Source organism: Colobus angolensis, unplaced genomic scaffold (genome assembly GCF_000951035.1).
Source record: "Colobus angolensis palliatus isolate OR3802 unplaced genomic scaffold, Cang.pa_1.0 Scaffold536, whole genome shotgun sequence".
Taxonomy (NCBI): domain Eukaryota; kingdom Metazoa; phylum Chordata; class Mammalia; order Primates; family Cercopithecidae; genus Colobus; species Colobus angolensis.
Genome location: NW_012118888.1, coordinates 799,951 through 825,347, shown reverse-complemented (window position 1 = coordinate 825,347; position 25,397 = coordinate 799,951). Strand labels below are relative to the sequence as shown.

Genomic DNA, 25,397 nt, shown 5'->3' with positions numbered 1-25,397 from the left:
ATCCTTTTTCAAGGATTTTAGTTTCTTTGCACTGGTTACATAGTTCCTCCTTTAGCTCTGAGAAGTTTGATCGACTGAAGCCTTCTTCTCTCAACTCATCAAAGTCATTCTCCGTCCAGCTTTGTTCCATTGCTGGTGATGAGCTGCGTTCCTTTGGAGGGAGAGATGCACTCTGATTTTTTGAATTTCCAGCTTTTCTGCACTGCTTTTTCCCCATCTTTGTGGTTTTATCTGCCTTTGGTGTTTGATGATTGTGACATACTGATGAGATTTTGGTGTGGGTGTCCTTTCTGTTTGCTAGTTTTCCTTCCAACAGTCAGGATCCTCAGCTGCAGGTCTGTTGGAGTTTGCTTAAGGTCCACTCCAGACCCTGTTTGCCTGGGTATCAGCAGCGGAGGCTGCAGAAGATAGAATATTGCTGAACAGCAAATATTGCTGCCTGATTCTTGCTCTGGAGGCTTTGTCTCAGAGGTGTACTCAGCCATGTGAGGTGTGAGGTGTCAGTCTGCACCTAGTGGGGGATGTCTCCCAGTTAGGTTACTCAGGGGTCAGGGACCCACTTGAGCAGGCAGTCTGTCCATTCTCAGATCTCAACCTCCATGCTGGGAGAACCACTGCTCTCTTCAAAGTTGTCAGACAGGGACATTTACTTCTGCAGAGGTTTCTGCTGCTCTTTGTTTAGCTGTGCCCTGTCCCCAGAGGTGGCGTCTACAGAGGCAGGCAGGCCTCCTTGAGCTGCGATGGGCTCCACCCAATTCGACCTTCCTGGCGGCTTTGTTTACCTACTTAAGCCTCAGCAATGGTGGGCACCCCTCCCCCAGCCTCGCTGCCACCTTGCAGTTAGATCTCAGACTGCTGTTCTGGCAATGAGGGAGGCTCCGTGGGTGTGGGACCCTCTGGGCCAGGCTTGGGATATAATCTCCTGGTGTGCCGTTTGCTAAGACCCTTGGTAAAGCGCAGTGTTAGGGTGGGAGTTACCTGATTTTCCAGGTGTTGTGTTTCTCAGTTTCCCTTGTCTAGGAAAAGGAATTTCCTTCCCCCTTGTGCTTCCCAGGTGAGGCGATGCCTTGCCCTCCTTCAGCTCTTACTGGTTGGGCTGCACACACTGAGCAGCACTGACTGTCCAACACACCCCCGTGAGATGAACCCAGTACCTCAGTTGAAAATGCAGAAATCACCCATCTTCTGTATCACTCACGCTGGGAGCTGGAGGCTGGAGCTCTTCCTATTTGGCCATCTTGGGTGCCCCCCTGTCTATTCACTTTGTTGATTATTTCTTTTGCTGTGCAAAAGTGTTTTTCATTTAATTAAGTCCCCTTTCTCTATTCTTGTTTTCATTGCATTTCCTTTTGAGATCTCAGTCATAAATTCTTTGCCAAAGCCAGTGACCAGTAGAGTTTTTCTAGATTTTCTTCTTTATGAAAACCAATTGATTGTAAATGTGTGGAGTTATTTCTGGGCTCTCTATTCTGTTCCATTGGTCTATGTGTTTATTTTTATGTTAGTACCATGCTGTTTTGATTACTATAGAAATCAAATAGTGCAATGCTTTGTTCTTTTTGATTCATTATTTTTGCTTAAAATTGCTTTCACTATTTGGGGTCTTTTGTGGCTCCATACAAATTTTATGATTTCTTTCTATTTCTGTGAATAATGTCACTGGATTTCTAGTATTTTAATAGTTTCAGATCTTACATTTGAGTCTTTAATCCATCTTGAGTAGATTTTTGTATATGGTAAAAGATAGGGGTCCACTTTCCTTCTTCTGCATATTGCAACCCAGATTTCCCAGTAGCATTTATTGAATAGGGTGCCCTTTCTCCAGTGTATGTTTCTGTTGATTTTTTCAAAGGTTGGTTGGCTGTAGGTATGAGGCTTTATTTCTGGATTCTCTCATCTTTTCCATTGATCAATTTGCCTACTTCTATACCAGTACCATGCTGTTTGGGTTACTATAGCCTTGTAGAATAATTTGAAACCACGTAATGTGATGCCGGTAGCTTTGTTCTTTTTGTTTAGGATTGCTTCAGCTATTTGGACTCTTAGTTCCATATGAATATTAGAATATTATTTTTCTAATTTTGTGAAAAATGATGTTGGTAGTTTGATAGAATAGTATTGAATCTCTAGATTGCTTTGAGTAGTGTGGTCATTTTAACAATTTTGATTCTTCCAATGCATGAGCATGGGATGTTTTCCCATTTCTTTGTGTCATTTACAATTACTTTCATCAGTGTTTTGTAGTTTTCTTTGTAGAGATCTTTCACCTCCTTGGTTAAATGTATTCCTACATACTTTTATTGTAGCTATTGTAAATGAGCTTGCATTCTTGATTTGTTTCTTAGTTTGATCATTACTAGTATATGGAAATGCTATTGATTTTTGAATGTGGAGTTTGTATCCTGAAAGTACTGAATTCATTTATCAAATTTAGGAATCTTTTGGTGCAATCTTTGGGGTTTTCTAGCTGGAGCAATTAGGCAAGGGAAAGAAAAAACAGACATCTAAATAGGAAAGGAAGACATAAATTGTCTCTGTCTGCATATCACATGATTACATATATTGAAAATCCTAAAGACCCCAACAAACAATTGTCAGAACTAGTAAATGAACTCAGTAAAGTTGCAGGATACAAAATCAACGCGCAAAATTCAGTAACATTTCTACACACTATTTAAAAAATAATCAAGAAAATAATCAAATTCACTATAGCCACAAAGATATGCTTAAGAATAAATTTAACATTTTCAGAGATGAAAGATCTATACACTTAACATTGATGAAAGAAACTGAAGAAGACACAAATAAATTGAAAATCATCTTTTGTTCATGGATTGAAAGAATTCATATTGTTAAAATATTGATACTACCCAAAGTGAGCTACAGATTCAATGCAATCCTTATAAAAAATCCAGTGACATTATTCACAGAAATAGAAAGAAATCATAAAATTTGTATGGAGCCACAAAAGACCCCAAATAGTGAAAGCAATTTTAAGCAAAAATAATGAATCAAAAAGAACAAAGCATTGCACTATTTGATTTCTATAGTAATCAAAACAGCATGGTACTAACATAAAAATAAACACATAGACCAATGGAACAGAATAGAGAGCCCAGAAATAACTCCACACATTTACAATCAATTGGTTTTCATAAAAGATGCCAAGAACACACGATGGGGGAAAGAACAATCTCTTCAATAAATGGTGTTGGGAAAACAGGATATCCACATACAAAAAAATGAAATTGGACCCCATTTACACCATACTCAAAAGTCAACTCAAAATATTTTGAGTTGAAACTATAAAACTAGTAGAAGAAAACAGAGAGAGAAAGCTCAACAGCACTGGCCTGGGCAATGATTTTTTTGTAAATGACCCCAAAAGCATAGACAACAAAAGCAAAAATAGCCAAATGGCATTACATCAATCTAAAAAGCTTCTGTACATCCAAGGAAACAGTTAACCTAGTGAAGAGATAACCTGTGGAATGGGAGAAAATATTGCATACTATACATCAAATAAAGGGTTAATATTCAAAATATATAAGGAACTCAAACAACTCAATAGCAAGGAAACAAATAGCCCAATTTCTAAAATAGCCAAAGGATCTGAATAAATATTTGTCATAGATGTATGAAAAGAGGCTCAACTTCATTAATAAATAGAGAAATTCAAATCAAAACCACAATCACATATCACCTCACACATGTTAGGATGGCTATACCAAAAAGGTAAAAGATAGGTGTTGGCGAGAATGTGGAGAAAAGAGAACTCTTTCATACAGCCATTATAAAGAAACAGTATGGAGGTTCCTCAAAAATTAAAAATAGAAATACCATATAACCCACCAATCCCATTACTGTGTGTACATGCATCCAAAGGAAATGAAATCAGTATGTTGAAGAGATATCTGCATTTTCATGTTTATTTCAGCATTATTCACAATAGCCAAGATATGGAATCAATTTAAACATTCATTGATGGATAAATGGATAAAAAGATGTGGTATATATACACAATAAAATACTACTTAGCCTTAGAAGGAAAAGAAATCCTGCCATTTGCAACAACATGGATGAACATGGACAACATTATCTTAAGCAAAATAAGCCACACACAGAAAGACAAATACTCTACAATGTCATTTATATGTGGAGTGTATACAAGTTGGACTCATAGAAAGAAAGTAGAATGGTGGCCAGGAAGTGGGAGGACTGGGGAGATGTTGGTCAAAGAATATAAAATTTCAGTTACAAGGGAAAAATAAATTCTAGAGATCTATTGTACAACATGGTGACTATAGTTAATAACAGTGTTTTACATACTTAAAAATCATTAAGAGAGCAGAATTCACGTGCTCTCAGCACAAAAATTGAGATGTGAGTTAATGCATATGAAAATTATCTTAATTCAGCTATTCCCCAATGTATAAATATATCAATACATTCTATTGTACACCATAAATACATATAATTTTTATTTATTTATTAAAAATAGAGCATGGATTCCAAAGCCAGACTGTCAGATTTAAAACTCAGGTCTACCATGAACCCAGCTTGTAGTAGTAGTTATGTGTAAGTTACTTCAGTTATCTGTGCCTTGTTAGCTAACACCTTGTCAATGCTAATTGAAGGCCTAAGACTGGATGATGCTACAAAGGGAGTGATGGTATCTAGGAAAGACAAGAAGTCTAATGACTGAGATTCAGCATACTAGCTGGGTTCATGTCTTTCCACTGACTCTCCACACACTTCAGGCAGAAGGTATATGTATCAGAATCTTGAAGGAAGGAGGGGAAATGAAGCAAGGGGTACACCATAGACTGCATATGGTCATTTGAAACATTTGGTCCAGCAATTATGCTATGCTATCTCATTGGGTTCGAAATCCCTGCTATTGACTAAAAGTCACAGGGTAAATAATTTCTTTCTATACCTTTGGAATTGAGACAGATTAGTGACTTGGCTATTTGGTGCCCTTATCTCATCTTTATTGGAAATACCTAAGTGCATTTTCAAAACAAGCAAACATATCAGAGATTATTCTTACTATATGATTTGCTGATTTTTAACCTTTTATTATACCATTGATACAAAAGCCAGTATTTACTTTGCATTTATTATGCAGTTCTTTGCATATTAAGGATATTTTTGCTAGTACATATGTCTTGTCTCCTGAACTAGATTGAATATCACATGTAAGTCATTTGCTTTTAGATGGAAATGCATCCAACACACTAACCCAATGAGAAAATTGTCCAACTCAGAAACTATTACATCCATGTCCTCAGTGCCTGCTGTGGTCTGAATGTTTGTGTCCCCCTGAAATTAAAATTTTGAAATTATAATATAACCACTAATGTGATAGTATTAAGTGGTGGGGCATTAGAGAAGTGATTAGGTCATGAGGGCTCTGTCCTCTTGAATGGGATTACTGGCCCTATAAAAGTGACCTAAAGGAAAATGTTAGTCTCTTCTGCCATGTGAGGACACAGCAGAAAGTTGCCATATTTGAAGCAGAGAGGTAGCCTTTAGATACTGAACATACTGGAGCCTTGATCTTGGACTTCCTGACCTCAAGAACAGTGAGAAATAAGTTCTGTTGTTTATAAATTACCCTGTCTAAGGTGTTTTATTATAGCAGTTCAAACGGATTAAGACAGTGCCCGTTTGCCTTTAATCCAGGGAGAGTGACACTTCAGGAAAGTGAAGTTCTGGTTATCATAAGCTACTTCTCCATTACTTTACCCTTCTAATGTAGCAACCTCTAGCACATATTCCTTACCCAGAATACTGTGCAGCTATACAAATAACATTTGTATACTTTAAAATATGCAAGCTATATCTCAAATAAAGAATTAAAAAACCTGCAAAATTAATTGAATGAAAATGAGTCACCGAAATTAACTGCCCCACAGAAAAATATCAAATCATTCTTAGATTTTTGCACATAGAATATGGATTATTTTTTAAATAAGGGCATAAAATAGAAGAAAACTATCAATAAGGTTAGAGAAAAAAGATTCCCACAGTAACTAGAATCCTAAAGGTTAAAAATCTAAAGTTTATTGAATATATGCACTGGTTGTTCAGTGAGGCTATCAATGTGTTTAAGTATAATGTAGGAGGGAACAGTTTGAACTTTGTAGGAGACGAGGGGCTCTGGAGTTCCGTATGAGCCCTACTGAAAGCAATCCATCAATTAGGCCTTCTCGAAGTAGAACAGCCTACTCTGAACTCTTAGGAATGTTCTCTCTAAGGACAAATAACACTGCTTCAGGAGCAGTTGAGGTGCCAGACTGGCTATTTCTATAATAATGGAGTAAAGGGTAGGATTTGGGATTTATGGTGAAAAAGAAAGAATAACAAATCATTAATAGCCATTATCTGTACAGCATGAGTCACTTGAAATATACTACCACCAAACACCCAAACCAAGCAACACATTAGTCACAAGAATGCCAGTTGTCTGAGGTGTCCCATTAAATCTTCAAGTTATAGATAAGAAGCTCAGTACACAGGAAGGAGGGCCACCACTTTACTGCTCCATTTAGCCTTCAGAGGGAGCACATCTGAGTTTCAACAATTATCTCAGACATGTAGCTCCAACCTCATTTTCTGACACGCTCTCCCCCACTCTCCAGCCATCTGTAAAAACTTACGATTTTACAAAACAAAACTCTCATGTATCTGTGTCTTTTCATACAGTTTTTTTCCTGCCTGGAGTACCCTTTCCTTTTTATATGCACAACATATTTCCTCCAAGTCTTTTCTCAAATATTCTCTCTTCCATTATGCTTTGTCTGTGCCCTACAATTATTGTGGTTTCCTCCAGCTCACAGCAATCTAAGAGCTCTTTGGACAACAGTCTTAGACCTTACCACATAGGATTATTAGTGTCTGTTTAGCTCTCTGTCTTCTGCACAGGACTATGAGCAACTTGAGAGAGTGGTCTCTTCATCATTGTAATCCCATCCCTGGTATGGTAATTGGCACACAGCAGATGGTTGACAGCTGTTTCCTGATTTAATAAATATTTCTGTGAGATAGGCAGAGCAGGTATTTTCAGCAACGTGTCCCAAAAGAAGAGACTGAGACCCAGAGAAGAAAAATGCCTTGCTCATGGTTATACTGCTGATCTGTTCCAAAGTTGGGATTCACAACCATGGCTCTTAATTCCTTCTCTGATGCTTATTCTACTACAACAGTTTCTACTCTGTCTAGGGGTAGCATCTAAAATAGCTGGGTTCTTTGGAACAAGAGGGACACTTATGTTGATCTGTAAATCCCTCTGTTAGAGTGAACTTTTAAACAGACTCAATTTGCCTGGAGACCAGTTTCTTGCTTGGAGAATAAAGGCAGTCCTTGTTATTTCAAGGCCATGATTTCCACATGGAAATGGCAAAAATGAAATAATGTGAGGAAACGTCTCAGGAATACTTTTTTCCTTCCCACCTTCCGGCTCAAATGTTAGTTCCCCTGTGAAGCCCTGCCACACATCTGGGCCCATGTCCCCAGGTTTCAGTGAATCCTGTAATTTTTAGCTCATAGCACTTCACTGTCAGCTTTGTGTGAAACTGCCATTATGCCTTATAGTACAGTGAATGATATGTCCCATCATTCCTCCTAAGATATGAGCTCTTGGAGGGCAGGAGTTGATATCCTTGCATGAAGAGTGCACAGAGTAATTTGGGATTGACTGAAGACTTACACTATTATTTCCTTCTCACCTCATTGTAAGCTTTCTCAGAGCCCAAAATGAACCATTCCATCTCTTCTGTGCTCTTACTTCTGTTCATTAGAGTGAGATTCACTAAGTGTGGCTCTGCGAGTCAGTTGCTAGCTTAATGAATAAGGAACTACAGGTGGAATCCCCTAGAGCAAAAGCCTTTACAAAAAAAGACTGTGTGAAACAAGCTATCAATGCTTGATTGATCTGATTACATTAAATCCTATACAACTAACAGTCTGGCCCAAATGCTTTCCCTGGTTCCTGGCCATTTCAGAGGCAGATACTATAATGAACATGCAAGTGCAAGCTATTTGCATCTAAATAAGTAGGAGAAGAGTTTTACTGATGAAGTTTGTGGGAGGAGGGTTCCTGACATGCAGAATTTAGCCTTCAAATAGTTTGTCTTTGGAATATTCAAAGCACATAAAACTGACTCAGTCATATAATAAAAAATTTCATGGCCTTAATATGATAGTAACCCACACTTAATTGGTTCAGAGCACCACTTTCCTCTTGGTGATTAAACATGGAGAAACTAGTGCCTATTTCTTTTGAGCTAAATGTAGGACACCATTAATGTGTAACATAATCCATAGCTGATATTTTGTGCAATGTATTCAGTTTTACAAATTTCACTGTGTCAAAGTTTTCCTGAGTTCCAGAACTGCATTTCCAACTGCAGCTTGTCATGTCCACCTTAGATTCGTTATTTAAAATTGATAGCCCACACCTTCCCTTATTAGAGGAAATGATGTGATGTAAAGGGGAAAAAAGGTTTTCACTAGCAGAATGACTTGGGTCTCTATACCAGCTCTGCCACTTATTGGTAGTGTGAGTTTGCTCTATTGAAACTTCAGTTTGCTAACTGTAAAAATGGGGATATTAACAATAAAAATAAAAACACTTCATAGAATGGCAAGAAGTATACCAAGCAATTTACATGCCTTATCTCATTTACTTCCTGCAATGGCCTATGAGGCAGGCATTGTTATGATTTGCCTCATTTTACAGAGGAAGGACCAGGAGCAGTCTTACTGCAGAACCCACCTTCTTAATAACCATGCTATATTATGCTTCTGTAGTATATACACATGAACATGGCTGTGAGGATTAAATGAAACAAATACATGTGAAGCGACTAGCACAATATATGGCATATAGCAAATCCCCAAGACATGTAAACTCTCAACTATCCCCTCCTCTCTCCAAAATATCTCCTTCTTCTCCTATAATGAGTTTTTGTTGTGGTGGTGGTTGTTGCTGATAACATCACAATTCACTCAATATCCAGGGAGAATATATCAGGGACATTCTCAATGCACCTTTTCCCTCAATACCCTATATCCAGTTGGACTTCAAGTTCTATTGAAAACCTCTCTCATCATACTTGCCCTTCTTCCACTCTCACTTCTCACTGCCTTTTGTTGTACCTCTGTCAGTCTTCCCTGGACTATGAAAGGGTCTGCTAACTAGTATTTCTGTCTATTTATCTTCCAGAGTGCAACCATGGATTTTAATTTAAAAAAAAAAAAAAACAGGGATTAGCAAATACTTGCCAACTGTTCACTAAATCCACTTTCTCGTTTTCTTGGCAATGTTTCTTTTCCCACCATGTCCATGTGACCTCATTCTAGTTAAAGTAATGTCAGTAGAAATGAGTATGCCACTCAAGGCCTGGTCTATAAATACCTCTCATATACAATCTGTCGTGCTCTTTCATCTTCTGTTGACTTAATACAAATAAGCACAGTGGTCTTGAAAACCATGTGTTGCACCACTTGGAAATGAGCCACTTGTCAATGGGGAACACCTGCTTTAAACTTTCAGAAGCAAGAAATACACTTCTATCATGTTTGAACTGTTATTCATTATTGGGTTCAGCAACTTGTGTTATCACAAATTATCTTGTCATGTCATTCACTTTAAAAAAATTATGTTGGTCAAAGGATGCATATTTATAATTAGGTAGGAGTAATAAGTTCAAATGATCTATTATACAGCATGGTGACTAGTTGACAATAATGACGATATATTGTATTCTTGGAAAATGCTGAGAATGGATGTCAAATGTTCTCATCACAAAAGGATATCTATGTGAGGTAATGCATTTGCGAATAGCAAGATTTAATTATTCTGCAATGTATATATACTTAACATCATGTTGTACACAGTAAATACAATTTTATATGTCAATTAAAACATAAATAAATCTGTAAAAACAATAATGCTTTCCTGTAACTACAGGATAAACATATTCTGTATCACTTTTTCATTATCATCCCTCATCTGTCATGCACAAATCCTTCCAAATAGGTATGCTTTTGGCTATATTTCCTACTCCCTTTCTTTATCACTGCCATGTTCCAAAATCTGATTACTCCTCTTTATTCTATGGAAATGTTAACAATTGGGTCATCATTTATATTACACCCCAATACTTCCATTATCCTAGGCAACTTATTTGCTTATAGAAACCAGCCATAAAACATCCTGAACCCCACACTTCCAATTAGGCACCAAGTGCTATCAGTGCTGCCTCTTGAACATATTGTATGTCCACAATTCTTCCTCAAAACCTAATTTAGTGGAAAAAGCAGTAATCTGAACCTAGAATAAGTGTTGTGAAGATTAGAGATGTTTTACAGAAAGTACCTAACAAATTGTAGGTGTTCAACACATAGTATACTACATATACATAGTATACTACATATACATAGTATATATAATACGTAGTTGTCATGAGGATTATCATTTGAGTATTATGGCAGCTTCTTAGCTAGGCACTTCATCTTCAGCCTTGCCTCCCTCTAATCTGCCTCCTACACTGCTCCCAGAGTGATCTATCTTAAATGCAAATTTGTTTGATTTCTTCCTCCACAATAAACTCTTTAATGGATCCTCATCATGTTTATGCCAACATAGCACATAAGCCCCTCTCTCCACCTCAGACTGCTTTCCTGCACTGTACTCTGGTCCAGTCACACTGAACTTTTAGTCCTTCAATGTATCATCACTACCTTCTCCTCTCACTCTTCAAGCCTTTATACATGCTATACTCGAACTCTGGAATAGTTCCTCCCTGTCTTTTAATTTACTTCTACAGATCTTTTAGGTCTCAGAAATCATTCAGAAGGTGATTTCCTCTGGAATTTTTTTGTGGCTATTCCCCACAGAATCATTTCACTGTCCTTGCTAGATGCTCCCATAATACTCTCTATTTCCCCTATCAGGTCTCACAAAGAAGCATGGATTTTCTGATGCATGATGTCGATTCATGAATACATGTCTTTGTGCATAGTATTTCTTCTGCCTGGAAAACCCTCCTCTACCTCAGCCCTGTCTCTCATTTGTTTGATATTCACCTACACTTCCTTCAAGATTCAAGGGACAAACTCTGCATCACCTCCTTTTGCAGCTTTCTTTGATAACCCCATATCATTTTAGATGTGACTTCTCCTGCAATTCTAGCACATTTTGCTCCTCCATTTCAGGAATTTTGTATTCCTGTGCAGCTATCTGTGCACAGGTCTCTTTAACTGTAGAGTCGTTAAGAGCATGACCTGTGCCTTCCAGAACTTTAAACATAATAAGCACTCGTGAATGTGCTCAATGAATGTTTTAAGTCAATAGGATAAAATCTAGTTAAATTCAATAAATAGTTATCCTTCATATTCAGATAGTCAATAGTGCTTTTTTACTGTATTATATATTATGCAACATTTATATACAATGAACATGTTTACCTGTATCCTCATAAACAAATAATATGACATTAATAGAGATGAAGTTCTCTATATGTCCATTCCTGAATAATAGAAAATATTTTATAAATGTGTGTATCATCTTGGGCTTGGCTCTGCTAATTATGTATGCATTGTTCCAATTTTAGTATGTGTGCTGCTGAAGTAAGCAGCAGGTAATGGGTTTTAGCTTGTATTTTTATGGTTGTTCTGAGGTCCCAAGATGAGGCAAAGCAAGGCTTCTTTCTACACTGCCCTAGTTACATACCCATGCAATGCTTGCTCAGATTTTAGTAGGAAGCTGTCCTACTGTAGTCTCCCCATGGACTCCAGATAAGATTCCTGAGGGTCAAAATAATAATAGGGATGCTAAAGAATAACACTTTCCGAAAAATTATAAGTATTCTGCAGACCTTATTCAATTTTTGCTTTTCATATGCCTGCAAGACAGACAGCAGCTACATTACTATCAGACTAGAGAAAGCGGACGGTTTGTGACTTGAGAAATGTCACTAGGTGAATTAATTGTGGGGCTGTAAAAAGAACAAGGCTTTTACTTTTCCATTTTGAGCCTAGGTCTCCCTCCAGGCCCACCTTCCTGGACCTAAGGTGCTACTGTGTAGGAAACCAATGACTTCATCATGCTTCCATGCTTCTGTACTTCCTCTATTCTGTAAATCTGAATAAGCACAAGGGCATTCTACATAGACTCTAATCTCATCGAACTTGACTTTCTTGTCCAATTCAGACTAGGATAAAAGGCCCAATTATCATCATCTTCCCATTCATTCAACTTTATTTCAAGGCAACTAATCCTTTGCTCGGCTTCATCCTCTGCCCTCCTCAACCTGCATCTTCTATTTTTTTATATTTCAATATTCCTATCCTCTCTCCTTTCTTCTCTCTTCTCTATCCCTCCCCCAAAACTTCAACCTATCCTCTATGCTTTATTCCTTTTGTTGTTGTTTCTCCTCTATCCTGTTCTTTTCATTCATTCTCTGTTTCTCCTCACTATTTGTAATCTCTACTGTGTTCAGATCCTTTCCTGCCCATTACTCTCTCCCTCCTCTTGCTTCTCTTCCATTTGCTTACTGTCTTCTGCCCATCCACATCTCCTCATTATTCTGTCCCTCCATCCACCTCATTCCATACAGCTTCTTTTCTGTTTACATCTACTCCATTCCATTCTTTCCACAATTGTGTGAACTCTTATCTCTTTTTCAAACTCTTCTCTTTCCTATAGTTTATTACAAGCATGCCTCTTCCATCTATTCCTTCCCTAATGCTCTGTTTCCCCAAATTCTCCTTGATATATTACATTCATTCATACCTTTTCTCTGTCCTATCCTCCCCACCTTCATTTCAACATTTATATATAACCTCATAAACTTCCATGCAATGTGAGAAGAGGTGTCCCTCTTCCTTTCAAGTAAAACTCTAACTGTAGATTTGATATCATCCCCTTTATGGTATTTATGAGAATTTGCTGTCAGCGATGTGTTATTTCTACTATATCTTCAATCTTTGTCTTCCTACTGACTCTTTTGTACTATCTTACAAGCATGTGTCAGTCTCTCCTCTGAAAACAAAGGCAATTTCTCTTATCCCTGAATGTAGCTATGATACCTTCCTCCCTTTCATTTTCAAACAAGCTTCTCGAAGTTATTTTCTATATGTACCATCTCCACTCCAACTCCTAAAACTCTCTATTGCACTAGCCACTCTATTGAAACAGTGTATGTGAAGAATACTAATATCCTCCATGGTACCAAACTTAAGACATACTTCTAAGTCTCTATATTATATCTCTTTTTATAGCCAACAATGTTGTAAAAATGTATAAACATGGTAAAGTGCATGAACTTGCAGCTACCCTACCATATTAATAATGCTGGCTTAACCATCTACTACCCAAGTTAACTTGAAAAATTCTCTTACCCACGTCGTGTCTCAGTTTTTTTTTCCATCTGTAAACTTGGGATAATAGTACCTATCTCATACAGTTATTAAAGTTGTTAGGAATATTATAAAAGTAGAATGATTAGAACAGTGTCTGTCATATTTTACATACTATATTGATGTTAATTAATATACTTATTATACTATTAGTGGTGTTATTGATAACTCTCATTTTTTTGAAACTTTAATTTATCAGTCAAGGCGGGTTAGATTAATATGCAGTAGGAAACAATCTGAAACTCTCAGTGTCCTAAAGTAACTGAAGTTTATTTCTCACTCACACTATCTCTGGTTGGGGCAGGGGGACCCACTCGCTTCTATGTCATCTTCAATAAGGGGCATAGAATGATAGGGCAAAGATCATCTGGCATAATGCTACTTACCGTGGCTAGGGGAAGGCAACATGGCAAATTATGTATTGGCTCTTGAAGGGCTTCCCATCCTCTCTCAGAGCTGACACATGCTATTTACACTCACATTTGGTTAGTCAAAGCAAGTCATTTGTCCATGCTGAACTTCAAGGCTCAGGGAAGTATAGTACTACTTTGTACCGAGATGGACGTGAAGTGAAAATATTGGCAAGTGGTAGTATTGACTACCACACTTAGCTTTCAAGATACTGCACACTGTTAACAGCTCCCTGACATTTTCTTCCTGGTTTCTTTCATAGGTTCCTCTTTGCCCTCCACTGCCTTACTGATAGTAGTGCTAGATGACTAGATACCTGGCATGAAATTCTTCTTACTCTATACTCTTTCCTGAAGTGATGACATCCATTTTCATGTTTCCATTTGTTCCAATATACTAACAATACCATACTTTATATATCTACATTGTATCTCTCCCTTGATCTTAAGACTCGAATATCCAACTACTATTAGACTTCTTTCCCTGGATAATCTACAATCACCTTAAGCTTATCTTGTCCCAAATTAACCTCATAGACTTATCTACATTTGTCCTAACTTTCATATCGTCTACTCCAGCCTATAGTACCATCTTTCAGTCATGTTATTTGGATACCTACTACCTTCACAACTCCTCCTCTCTATCATTCTGAAGTTTTCTATATTTACTGCCTATTTCCTCAACATATCGTCACTTCTCCATCTTAATCCATTGTTCCGAATTAGAACACCACTTCTAATCTAGACTATTTCAGCAGTTTCTTAATCATTTTCTCTAATTCCAGTCTTTTTACCTTCAAATGCGTTATTTACCCAGTAGCTACACAGCCATATGAAATAGAAAACTGACCACCTCAGTCTGTTGCCTAAAATACGTCCTTCCATTCCCTGCAACTGCTCACTTGGTTTTCTCTGCCTAGAATGTCCTTCCTCTCTTCCTTCTGCCTAGAAGTTTCTTGACTGCATTCTACTTACATAATAATATAAAATGTTAATGCTAATACCAATAATCAGAAGCCTAGCTGTTGCCTTATCCAGGGACTCTTCTCTCAACCTGTCCCAAAAGAATGAGTTAGATGACCCTGCTCTATATTCCAATAACTACCCATCTCTTTAACATTTTAGTTAACATCATTTGCTATTATGCTATTAGTCTTTCTGTCCTATTATATTATGATTATCTTAAGAAGAGAGACTATGTCTCATTAATGTTTGCATTTCCAGAATTTACTTTAGGGCCATGTATATATTAGGAAGTCAAGACATGTTTGGCAAATGAATAAATGAAGGAAAGCTTCTCTTTCTTCTGTCTACAATTTCCTTCCCTCTTGTTCATCTCCTCCCATGTCCTTTCCTCTACTTCTCTATGTCTTTTCCTCTTTATTCCCACCTACTACATCCACTTCATTACATTCTCCTGTCTCTTTAGGATATCCTAATATCTAATCTAGCTTCTTTATTTTACACCATCTTATCCTTTGTCTTCTCAACTTCTCTACTCTTTTTTTTCTCTCTTCTCATATTCTCTTGCTTTTCACCTTTCTCATTTCTCCAATATATATGCCTCTATGTACTCTGTGTAATTAGTCTTCTCCTCCCCTCTCGACCCTCATCTTCCCACTTCTATCCACTTTCTTTCTTCATTATTTTATCCTCCACTCTATGGTCATATCTCCTCTATGCTCATTTTTCCCCCTGTCTGTCATCCAACTTCTCTCTTAAGTAATTATTATTACTCTTTTTTCCTTGATCATCTCCTCATCTTCCAAATTCTTGTGGGAAAAACACCAATAAACAGCAAATTTGAAGTAATGAGAGATTAGTATACAGACAAACACACTTCATTTATTCACCACCTGTTTACCAGGCATGCAATATTTGAGTTTTCTTCTGCAAAATAACAAATACACCAATTCTAAATAGCCATAGAAGCTCCACTACACAAAATTAGCACTCATTAATGTGGGAGGAAGCTTCAGGAAGTGACAACTGATATCAGAGGAACAAGAAAATTCATAAAAAGCAAACCCAAAAACCAAGAATGTTTTTTAGTATTGGGGAAAGAATCTTATTGCATTGAAAATCCTTTCAAACTTATTCTTTTTGACAGCAAAATTCAATGCCTAATAACTGTATGACAGTAATAAGTCATGAAATAAATAAAATTGTGATGTTTTTATCTATTGGGAGGTGGAAAAGTATGAAATATAATTTATATTTTATGAAGATTTCAATATTATATATACACACACATATGCACACACATATAAACACCATGTATAGACAGATAGATAGACATAGATATAATCTTAAATTGTTTGGAAAATTCACTTATTATCATCCTCAGTATCCTAAGGTAATGTAGCATAAAATAAATATATTTAAATAAATTAAAATTTTAAATAAGTATTTTAAAATTTATCTTTATAAAACACTGTATGTTTCACAAAATATCCATAGCTATCTCATTTGATACTCACAACTCTGCATCATAGGGATAGTTTGCTGCTGCATTTAAACCTAGTCAATTCTAATTATCAGTGTTCATGCCTGTGTGTATGTTTTTGTGAATTTGTGTATTTAAGTGACGGTGAATACATAGGTCCTTCTGTGTTAGTCCACATGTGTCTTTGGGTATGCATGTATACACAAATCATGAACGTATACCTCTGTGTTTCTCAAAATGTTCATCTATGCAACTCTCTATTTATGTGTTTATTAGAATATATATGTCTGTGAGTATGTATGCGTGCAATTGTATTAGGAAGTGTATATATACCTGTACATTTCTAATCTATACACTTGAGAGAATTTTCAGTGGATACTCTAAAACATTCTGCTTTCAGGCCCAGTCCTACTTCCAATATACTTTGGGTGGGAGCCACCACTCTCTGACCTCATTGTGTAGAGGAGGGTACCGTTGTCCACCAATCTGAGCAGCTTGTTGGGCGTGGTCATGTTATGAGCCACCGATTTCTTGCCATTGTGGAAGAAAGTGTCAGGTGTCCAGATCTTACTAGCCAGGAGATTGTTCAGTGGAAGGATCTTCATGGGGCCATCAAATTTCAGTCTTTCATCATGCCATGTCTGCCGAAAAAATACATCAATAGTGTACTCCTAGGGATGAAAAGAGAGATAAACAATGTTGAGTTCTGGTAAGGGTTCATAGTGCCCTTAGCAAATATTAATTACCTTGCAATATTTCCTCTGATGCAGAGAAGCAGCAGTCTATTAACAGTAGCTCCTGGTGTGTAAGGAAAATGATTATGATTGAGAAATAATGCCATGGAGATTAATAAACATGAGGATAACATATTTGACAAGGCGTTTTTTAGGAAGACTGCTGCCAACACATCCCCACACACCACACAAATTGATCATAAGACTTTGCCTTATGAAAAAGCAAGTGCTCCCTCCTCTATGCAGTGACACCCAAATAAGAACAAGTTTCTTACCTTGTCTCTGCTGCTTAATGACCCCATCAAAGGCCAATATAAAAATCACCACAAAACCAAAACCTTACATTTTATCATACATTTAATCTAAGCCTCAAAATAACAATATGTCTGATTCAGGAATAGCTTGTTATCCTCAATAAATAATGAAATATTATAGATAAGACAAAAAACATATCTTATAGACAAATAAGATAAAATGGGTAAATGAACAGCAAAGTCACGAAATGGAAAAAAACTGCTAATAAATGTGAAGAAAATATTGAAATTTGCTGTTTATGTAAGTACAAAATAAATTAACAATAAATGTTCCAGGTATTGGTAACAGCATAATAAATTATTTGAGTACATTTTCTTGCAGCTATTAATTATAAAACCTGAACAACAACTGTATATACCTGTATTTCTTGAAAACAGTGGAGTGTGACTGAAAGCAGACAGAAACCTAAGGTGAGTTTACCTTTGAAAGATGGCAGCAGCAATAGATTAGAATTGTGAGTTTGTGATTTTTCTTTCTTGAAGGTGCTTCCCAAACCTAGAATTCCTGTGGCATATACAACAGCCTTACTAGCTCAAGGTGGCAGAGAATCTGGACTACTAGGGATAGAAGACTCAAAAGTAAGAGCATCCCAGAAGGGATGGGCCTCCAAATCTGAATATATATCCTGCCAAAAATTCTGGCTGATTACTATACTACACACAGATAGGAGAGACCCTGGGGTCCAGTTAAAAAAAATAGGCAGAAACAATAGGATAGTGGTCCACTAAATGAAAGAAATCAGCTGGGTGATGTTTGTGAATTTGCTACATTTAGACTGAAGGAATTCCTTAAGCCATCACAATTCAAGTGGAGGAAATCTGAAAAAGTATTAGCTTATCAGAGAAAAAGCTCTGGATTAGAAGATGAAAATTCATGAGGAAGTCCTGGGAACAAGAGAACCACTGAGAGGGTGAGTCCCAAAATCTGAGTATAACATCTCTTATGAAAGAGCTATTAGTGAACTGGAAAGAAACATATGAGGAAAAATTGCCCAGTTCACATTTCAGACACAACTGATAGAAAATATGAAAGGGAGGTATAGTACTATGAATGATAAAAATAGAAGTTTCACTATACATATATTACAATTCTAAATGTGAGAGATTCGAGAAAATAGGGGAGAAACAATATTCAAAGTTGTAGTGGACTACAATTTCCAGAATTGTTGAAATATATACATCTTTAGCTTCAAGTACCATAATGAATTGCAAGCTCAATAAATTAAAATAGATCCCAGGCAGTGCATAATGAATTTAAAGAATACCAAAAAAGAGATTTTAAAAATTGCAAAACAGAAAAGACATGCTACCTACAAAGACATGACCACTTGACTTATAATCACCACTTATGTTGACTTCTTAAGTGCAACAATAGAAACCAAAAAGACAATAAAAATACACTTTGAAAATGTCGTTAAGAGCAGAAGAAGATGGCACAATAGAAGGCTCCACTGATTGTGCCTCCCCCTGACCCCCCCCAGCAAGGACACCAATTTAACAACTATCTATACACACACAAAAAAAGCACCTTCATAGGAATTAAACATCAGGAGAGCACTCACAGTACCTGATTTTAACTATGTATTACTGAAAGAGGCACAGAAGAGGTAGGAAAAACAGTCTTGAATCACTGACACCACCCCGCTCCATCTGCTGTCAGTGGCGGTGTGGCATGGAGAACTGTTTTGTACACTGACGAGGGGAGAGCACAGCAACTGTGAGACATTGAACTAGTGCTGCCCTGTTACAGCAGAAAGCAAAACCAGACCAAAATTAGCTGATGCCTGCCCATGGAGGGAGCAGTTATCCTAGCCCTAGCCAGAGGGAAATCACTGATCCCAGCAGGCGCAATTTCAATTTCCATAAGCCTTGCCACCTTGGGCTAAAGTGCTCTGGAGCCCTAAGTAAACATGAACAGCAGTCTAGGCCACAAGGGCAGCAACTCGTAGGTGATTTCTAGTGCTAAACTGGGTCCAGAGCTAGTGAACTGATTGTGGGGAGACATGTGACCTATGGAGACACCAGCCAGGCAGCTAAGGGAGTGCTGGCTTCATTCCTCCCCTAACCCAAAGCTGCACAGCTCACAGCTCCAAAAGAGATCCCTTCCCTCCACTCGAGTAGAGGAGAGGGAAGAGTAGGGAAGACTTTGTCTTGTATCTTGGATGCCAGCTCAGCCACAGAAGGATAGGGCAGCAGAGTTGTGAGGCCCTACCTCCAAGATGACATTTCTAGAAACATACTGGATCAGAAGGAAGCCCATTGCCTTGAAGGGAAGGAACCATCACTGGCAGGATTTATCACCTAACTAAAGTGCCTTTGGGCCCTGAATAACCAGCAGTGATACCCAAATACTATGTGATAGGCCTTGGATGAGGCTCTGAGATTTGCTAGCTTCAAGTGAGACTCAGTACATTTCCAGCTGTGATGGCTTATGGGACTAGACTCTTTCTGCTTGAAGAGAAGTAAATGGGATTTTTTTTCTTTAACCTTCGGTACGAGCTTGGCCTCAGTGTGTTAGAGCATCAAGCAGGCTCTCGGGGACCCTGATTTGAGGACTTGGCTCTTGGACAGCATTTCTGGACCTGCCTTGGGCCATACTGGAGGAGACTGCCCTGAAAGGTGAGTCCCAGGCCAGGCAGTATTCAGTACAAGCCAACTGAAGAGCTTTTGGGCCTTAAGGGAACATCAGTAGTAGTCACGCATTACTCTTGTAGGGCTGTGGTGATGGTGGCCATGAGGTGAGGCTCCTCTGCCTATGGAAAGGGGAGGGTGGAGTAGGAAAGACTGCATGTTGTGGTTTGAGAGCCAGCTCAACTGCAGTAAGAGAAAAACCAGGTAGATTTCTATTTATGACTGTAGTCTCTGGCTCCCAGATGGCATATCCAGATCTGCCAAGGGCCTGGAAGAATTCACCACTCCAAACAGAAGGACATAGGCCTGGCTGGCTTTGTCATATACTGATTGTAGAGCACCAGGGCCTTGAGTGAACATAGGCAGTAGCCAGGAAGTAGTCACAGGAAGCCTTGAGTGAGACCCAATACTGTGCTGCGTTCAGGTCTGACCCAGCACAGTAATAGTGGTGGTGGCCATAGGGGTGCTTTTGTCACTCCACTCTCAGCTTCAGGTGGCTTAGAACATAGGGAGAGACTTAATTTGTTTGAAAGTTAGTAAGGGAAGCCATCAAAAGTCTTTACCTGGTAATGCAGAGAATTCTTCTGGATATTGTCTAAGAACATTAAGGCAGAACCTCTACAAGACTGCAAGAACCACAGTGTTACTGAGCTTGAGGTGTCCCCTAAAACAGATACAACTTAGATCACAACATCCAAGTCCTTTCAAATATCCAAAAAGCCTTTCCAAAAAGAAGGGGTACAAACAAGCCCAGACTGAGAAGACTATGATAAATACCATACTCTTCAATGCCCAGATCTGATGAACATCCAGAAGTATAAAGACAATTCAAGAAAAACACAAACTCACCAAATGAACTGCATTACTCCATTCTCATTATAAAAATAAAGACATACCCAAGGCTGGGTAATTTATAAAGGAAAGAGATTTAATTGACTCAAAGTTCAGCATGGATGGAGAGACCTCAGGAAACTTACAATCATGGCAGAAGGGGAAGCAAACACATCCTTCTTCACATGGTGGCAACAAGAAGTGCCAGGCAAAAGGGGAAAAAGCCACTTATAAAACCATCAGATTTCATTAGAACTCTCTCACTATCATGAAAACAGCATGAGGGTAACCACCCCCATAATTTAATCACCTCCCACCAGGCCCCTCCTGTGACACATGGGGATTATGGGAACTACAATGCAAGATGAGATTTGGATGAGGGAATAGCCAAATCATATAATTCCACCCCTAGTGCCTCTCAAATTTCATATCCTCACATTTAAAAATACAATCATGTCCTTCCAACAGTTCCCCAAATTCTTAACTAACTCCATCATTAACTCAAAAGTCTAAGTTCAAAGTTTCATCTGAGACAAGGCAAGCCCTTTCCACCTATGAGCCTGTAAAATCAAAAGCAAGTTCATTACTAACTGGATACAATGGGGGTACAGGCATTGGGTAAATACACCCATTCCAAATGGGAGAAATTGGCCAAACAAAGGGGCTACAGTCCTCATGCAGGTCCGAAATCCAATAGTGCAGTCATTAAACCTTAAAGTTCCAAAATGATCTCCTTTGACTCTATGCCTCACATCCAGGTCATGCTGATGCAAGAGGTGGGTTCCCATGGCCTTAGGCAGCTCCACCCCTGTGACTTTGCAGGGTACAGCCCCCCCTCCCAGTTGTTTTCATGGGCTGGAGTTGAGTGTCTGTGGCTTTTCCAGGTGCATGGTGCAAGCTGTCAGTGGATCTACCATTCTGGGGTCTACAGGATGGTGGCCCTCTTCTCACAGTTCCCCTATGTGGTACCCCAGTGGGAATTCTGTGTGTGGGCTTCAACCCCATATTTCCCTTCGACACTGCCCTAGCAGAGGTTCTCCATGAATGTTCTGCCCCTGCAGAAAACTTCTGCCTGATCATCCAGGAGTTTCCATACATCTTCTGAAATCTAGGTGGAGATTCCCAAATCTCAATTCTTGACTTCTGTGTACCTGCAGGCTCAATGTCATGCAGAAGCTGCCAAGGCTTGGGGTTTGCACCCTCTGAAGCCATGGCCTGAGCTGTACCTTGGCTTCTTTTAGCCACAGCTGGAGCTGAAGCAGCTGAAGATGCAGGACACTGTCCCCAGGGTGCATGGAGCAGGGGGTTCCTGGGCCTGGCCCATGAAACCATTTTTTCCTCCTAGGCCTCTGGGCCTGTGATGGAAGAGGCTGCTGTGGAAGTCTCTCATATGGCCTGGAGACATTTTACCCATTGTCTTGGTAAATAACATTCTGCTCTTTGTTACTTATACAAATTTCTGCAGCCAGCCTGAATTTCTTCCCAGAAAATGGCTTTTTCTTTTCTATCTCATTGCCAGTCTGCAAATTTTCCAAACTTTCATGCTCTGTCACCTCTTGAATGCTTTGATGCTTAGAGATTTCTTCCACTAACTACCCTAAATAATCTCTTTCAAATTCAAAGTTCCACAGATCACTAGGTCAGGGGCAAAATTGTCACCAGTCTCTTTGCCAAAGCATAACAAAGGTCACCTTTGCTCCAGTTTCCAACAAGTTCCTTATCTCCATCTGAGATCACCTCAGCCTAGACTTTATTGTACATATCACTATCAGCATGTTGGTCAAAGTCATTCAACAATTCTCAAGGAAGCTCCAAACTTCCCCACATCTTCCTGTCTTCTGAGCCCTCTAAGTCTCTAGAAAGTTCCAAACTTTCCCACATTTTTCTGTCTTCTTCTGAGACCCCCAAACTGTTTCAACCTCTGCCTGTTACCCAGTTCCAAAGTCTCTTCCACATTTTCAGGTATCTTTACAACAGTGCCCAACTCTCTATGATAGCAGTTTACTGTATTAGTCCATTTTCACACTGCTAATAAGGACATATCTGAGACTGTAACTTATAAGGGAAAGAAGCTTAATTAAATCACAGTTCAGCATGGCTGGGGAGGCCTCAGGAAATTTACAATTATAGCAGAAGGGGAAGCAAACACATCCTTCTTCACATGGTGGCAGGAGAAAGAAGTGCCAAGCAAAAGGGGGAAAAGCCCCTTATATCCCTTGAGAACTCACTCACTATCACAAGAACAGCATGAGAGTAAGCACCCCCATGATTCAATTACCTCCAACCGGTTCCTTCCTGTGACATGTGTGGATTATGGGAACTACAATTCAAGATGAGTTTTGGGTGGGGACACAGCTAAATTATATCATAAACTAAATAAGGCACCAGGGAACAAACATGGAGAAAGAGATATGTGACCTTTCAGAGAGAGAATTCAAAATAGCCGTGTTGAGGAAACTCAAAGAAATTCAATATCACACAGAGAAGGAATTCAGAATTCTATCAGATAAAATGAATAGAGACTGAAACAGTTAAAAATAATCAAGCAGAAATTCTCAAACTGAAAAATGCAATAGGCATACTGAAGAATGCATCAGAGTCTTTTAACAGCAGAATGAGTCAAGCAGAATAAATCATTATTGAGCCTGAAGATAGGCTATTTGAATGTACACAGTAATAGGAGACAAAAGTAAAAGGAATAAAAACAATGAACCATGTTTTCGGGAACAAGAAAATAGCCTCAAAAGGGCAAATCTAAGAGTTATTGGCCTTAAATAGGAGGTACAGAAAGAGATATAAGTAGAAAGTTTATTGAAATGGAAAATAACAAAGAATATTCCAAACGCAGAGAAAGACCTCATTATCCAAGTACAAGAAGGTTATAGAACATCAAGCAGACTTAACTGAAAGAACTACTTCAAGAACATTTCATAATCAAACTCCCAAAGGTCAAAAATAAAGAAATAACTATAAAAGAAACAAGAGAAAAGAAACAACATACAATGGATCTCCAATACATCTGGCAATAGACTTTTCAATGGAAACCTTACAGGACAGGAGAGAATGGCATGACATATTTAAAGTACTGAAGTAAAAACTTTTACCCTAGAATAGTAAATCTATTGAAAATATCCTTCAATCATGAAAGAGAAATAAAGAATTTCCCAGAAAAACAAAAGCTGCGGGATTTCATCATCACCAGACCTGCCCACAGGAAATGCTAAGGGGAGTACATCAATCAGAAAGAAAAGAACATTAATGAGTAATAAGAAATAATCTGAAGGTACAAAACTCCCTGGTATTAGTAAGTACACAGAAAAACAGAGAATACTCTAACACTGCAACTGTGCTGTGTAAACTACTCTTCACAGAAAGATTCAACGACTTACTAATCAAAAATAATAACTACAACAACTTTCCAAGACATAGACAGTACAATAAGATATAAATAGAAACAACAAAAAGTTAAAAACTGGGGGAACAAATAAAGTATAGAATTTTTATTAGTTTTCTTTTTGCTTGTTTGTTTGTTTATGGGAACAATATTAAGTTGTCATCAGCTTAAAATAACAGGGCATAAGATAGTATTTGCAAGCCTCATGGTAAACTTAAACCAAAAACCATACAATAGATACTCAAAAAGTAAGAAACTAAATCATATCATCAGAGAAAACCACCTTCAGTAAAACAATGACAGGAAGGGAAGAAAAAAGGAAGAGAAGACCACAAAACAACTAGAAAACAAATAACAAAATGGCAGGAGTAAGTCCTTGCTTACTACTAATAATACTGAATGTATATTGACTAAATGCTATAATTAAAAAAACATACAGTGGGTGAATGGATGAAAAAAACAAGAGCCAGTGGTCTGTTGTCTAAAAGAAACACACTTCACCTTTAAAGACACATATAGACTGAAAATAAAGGCATGGAAAATGATATTCCATGCAAATAGAAAGCAAAAAAGAGCAGGAGTAGCTACACTTATATCAGACAAAATAGATGTCAAGAAAAAAAATATAAGAAGACACAAACAAGGTCACTATATAATGATAAAGGGTTCAATTCAGCAATAGGAAATAACAATTGTAAATATATATGCACCCAATGCTGGAGCACCCAGAAATATATAGTAAATATTATTAAAGAGAGAGATGGAGCCCTATGCAATGATGGCTGAAGAATTCAACAACTCAATTCAATATTGGACAGATAGTCCAGACAGACAATCATCAAAGAAACTTTGAACTTAATCTGTAGTATAGATCAAATGGACCTAATAGATATTTACTGATCATTCCTCCAATGGTTGCAGAATACACAATTTTTTCCTCAGCACATGGAACATTCTTAAGGATAGACCCTATGTTAGGCCACAAAACAAGCCTTAAAACATTAAAAAAAAATTGAAATAGTATCAAACCTATTCTCTGACCGCAATGGAATAAAACTAGCAATCAATAACAAGAGGAATTTTGGAAACTACACAAACACATGGCAATTAAACAACATACTGCTAAACGACCAATGGGTCATTGAAGAAATTAAGAGAGAAATTGAAAAATTCCTTGAAACAAATGATAATGCAAACACAACATAC

General features: G+C 38.0%; 1 protein-coding gene across 1 annotated transcript in view; it reads right to left on the bottom strand.

Moving 5' to 3' along the window:
• GABRA3 (gamma-aminobutyric acid (GABA) A receptor, alpha 3) overlaps nt 1-25,397 on the bottom strand; it is a 316,184-nt gene that overhangs the window by 79,349 nt on the left and 211,438 nt on the right. Inside the window, exon 5 of the mRNA XM_011961129.1 lies at nt 16,738-16,958. Within this exon, the coding sequence (XP_011816519.1) occupies nt 16,738-16,958 (221 nt within the window). The remainder of the gene's footprint in view (nt 1-16,737; nt 16,959-25,397) is intronic.